The sequence below is a fragment of the Papaver somniferum genome, chromosome 5 (assembly GCF_003573695.1).
Source record: "Papaver somniferum cultivar HN1 chromosome 5, ASM357369v1, whole genome shotgun sequence".
Classification (NCBI taxonomy): domain Eukaryota; kingdom Viridiplantae; phylum Streptophyta; class Magnoliopsida; order Ranunculales; family Papaveraceae; genus Papaver; species Papaver somniferum.
In genome coordinates, this window is record NC_039362.1 from 92,236,504 (window position 1) to 92,238,459 (window position 1,956).

A 1,956-nucleotide genomic window follows, 5' to 3' on the forward strand; every position below is an offset into this window, starting at 1 on the left:
ATTGGTTCTTCACTTTGTTGATTTATTTCTTCAATTGGTTGAGATTCATCATCACTTTGTGTTAAACCCTCTCTACCATCTAACAAAATTCGTCTTCTTAATTTAATTATTATCTAATTAAATTAAAATTAACTACATAAGAGTTGTTTGGTCATTACAAAATTATTTGAGATAAGAGGTTTTTCATATTACTTGTGGGTGACCCATTTTTATCTTATTAGGTGATGCCCTTCTAATGGAATGTGACGCTTCAATAATAGCCTCCACCTACTTCAAATTTGCACACTCTAATTCGTAACGATCAATGAGAGAAATGTCAGTGTACGATGAGTCGATCGCACTAGTAATGCACATTGACATGAGTGGGTTCAACGAGTGCACCTTTGCTTTAATTTGCAACTTTTGTTTGTGATCAAAATAGTAGCCTTTTTGGTCCGGCAATGTCAATTGGGACTTCCCTCTTCCACTAAATTAATTATTAATTTATATCGCGCTTCTTTTGACTAGTGCCACTTCTACGCCTATAAATTGCGAACACTCCCGAACTAATTTCGTCACTTCCATCTACAACTTTCCTCTCTCTATCTCTCTCTGTTGTACCTGTCTCTCTATCTCGCTCACTGTTTTGTAGAAGATGAAGGCAACATACACTTCCCTTCTGGTCGTAGCCATGCTTACCCTTCTTTTGAGCAATCAAATCCAGGTTTCAGTGGCCGTAACTTGTAGCGCTGTTCAACTAGCACCATGTCTAGGGGCGATGATGTCGTCCGGTACTCAACCATCGAAAGCTTGTTGCGATAAGTTAAGAGAGCAAAAACCATGTCTTTGTGGGTATATGAGGGATCCTAACCTCAGACAATATGTTAATACTCAAAACGCTAAGAAAGTGGCTAATACATGCAACGCACCTCTTCCTAATTGCTAAGAAAACCAGATAGGGTCTACAGTTGTGTGAACATGATGTTCATGCTATTTCAAATGTCAGTCTCTTATATATATATGTGTGTGTTTCTGTATTCCCGATTACTACCATGGATGATCATCGTATAAAGTTGAGTGTTGCAATTAGTTGGGCGAATAGCGGGTGCTATATAATCTTGTGTGTTACTTATTAATGAATTATGTCAACTTTGTTTATTACTATGATAAATAAAATGTATTATGCTGTTAATTTGGAGATTGTTGAGATGTTGAAATGGTTTGTAGCTGCTCTAAACAAAGTGACGAGGCAAACTCAGTGTTAGACTTTTGCTTGATAAATGCTAATACCTAAAATTTCTCGTTTGTTTGAAGAAAAAAATTTATCTTTCCAGTACAATAATTGATATGGATAGAAAAATCTGAAGTCCAAAACCAAACCCTCAAAAGAACGTATTCTTATGTCAAGTTAGAGGGGATTCACGTTGAGCTTCACTAGTACCGGTAATATCCAGTACAATTTTGCGGTCAGTTAATGCATAGTGTATTGGTATGTTTAGTCATCCGTATTGCTTGCAAGGTACACCTAATATTTTTTTCTTGTAGCCATCGGCTAGTTGTGTAAGACTCTTTTGCTGACCTAACCGTTGATAAATCTATGATTAAACTTGTATTGATCTTGAATTATGAAACTAAAATCGAAAGAAATGTCTTCTCTGAATTCCACGAAGAATTTAAGAGAGAAAGTAAATTCTAAAATGAAAAATGAAAAACGAAAAACACACGTCTCTCCATACACACATTAGAAATATTTGTATGTCAGAAAAATAAAAATAAAAATAATGACTCACACACCAGTGAATCACATAAGTACAACATAAACAGAAACAACTAACTGAAATGTCAAATACATTTTGCTACTACCTCAAGCCCATGGGTAGTAAGGACTCTGAGCTTGTGACGCAACAAATAAAACCGTGGACCATGCAATGCTTTGATGATCATGTATAAAGGGTTCAGTAGAATGAGCAGAGTCAA

At 35.8% G+C, this 1,956-nt stretch overlaps 1 protein-coding gene across 1 annotated transcript; it reads left to right on the forward strand.

Moving 5' to 3' along the window:
* Nucleotides 1-540: 540 nt before the first annotated feature.
* On the forward strand, nucleotides 541-1,229 carry LOC113282217 (non-specific lipid-transfer protein 2-like). Its single transcript, XM_026531191.1, has one exon. The coding sequence runs from the start codon at nucleotides 635-637 to the stop codon at nucleotides 923-925; it is 291 nt and encodes a 96-aa protein (XP_026386976.1). The 5' UTR covers nucleotides 541-634; the 3' UTR covers nucleotides 926-1,229.
* The last annotated feature ends 727 nt before the right edge of the window (nucleotides 1,230-1,956 follow it).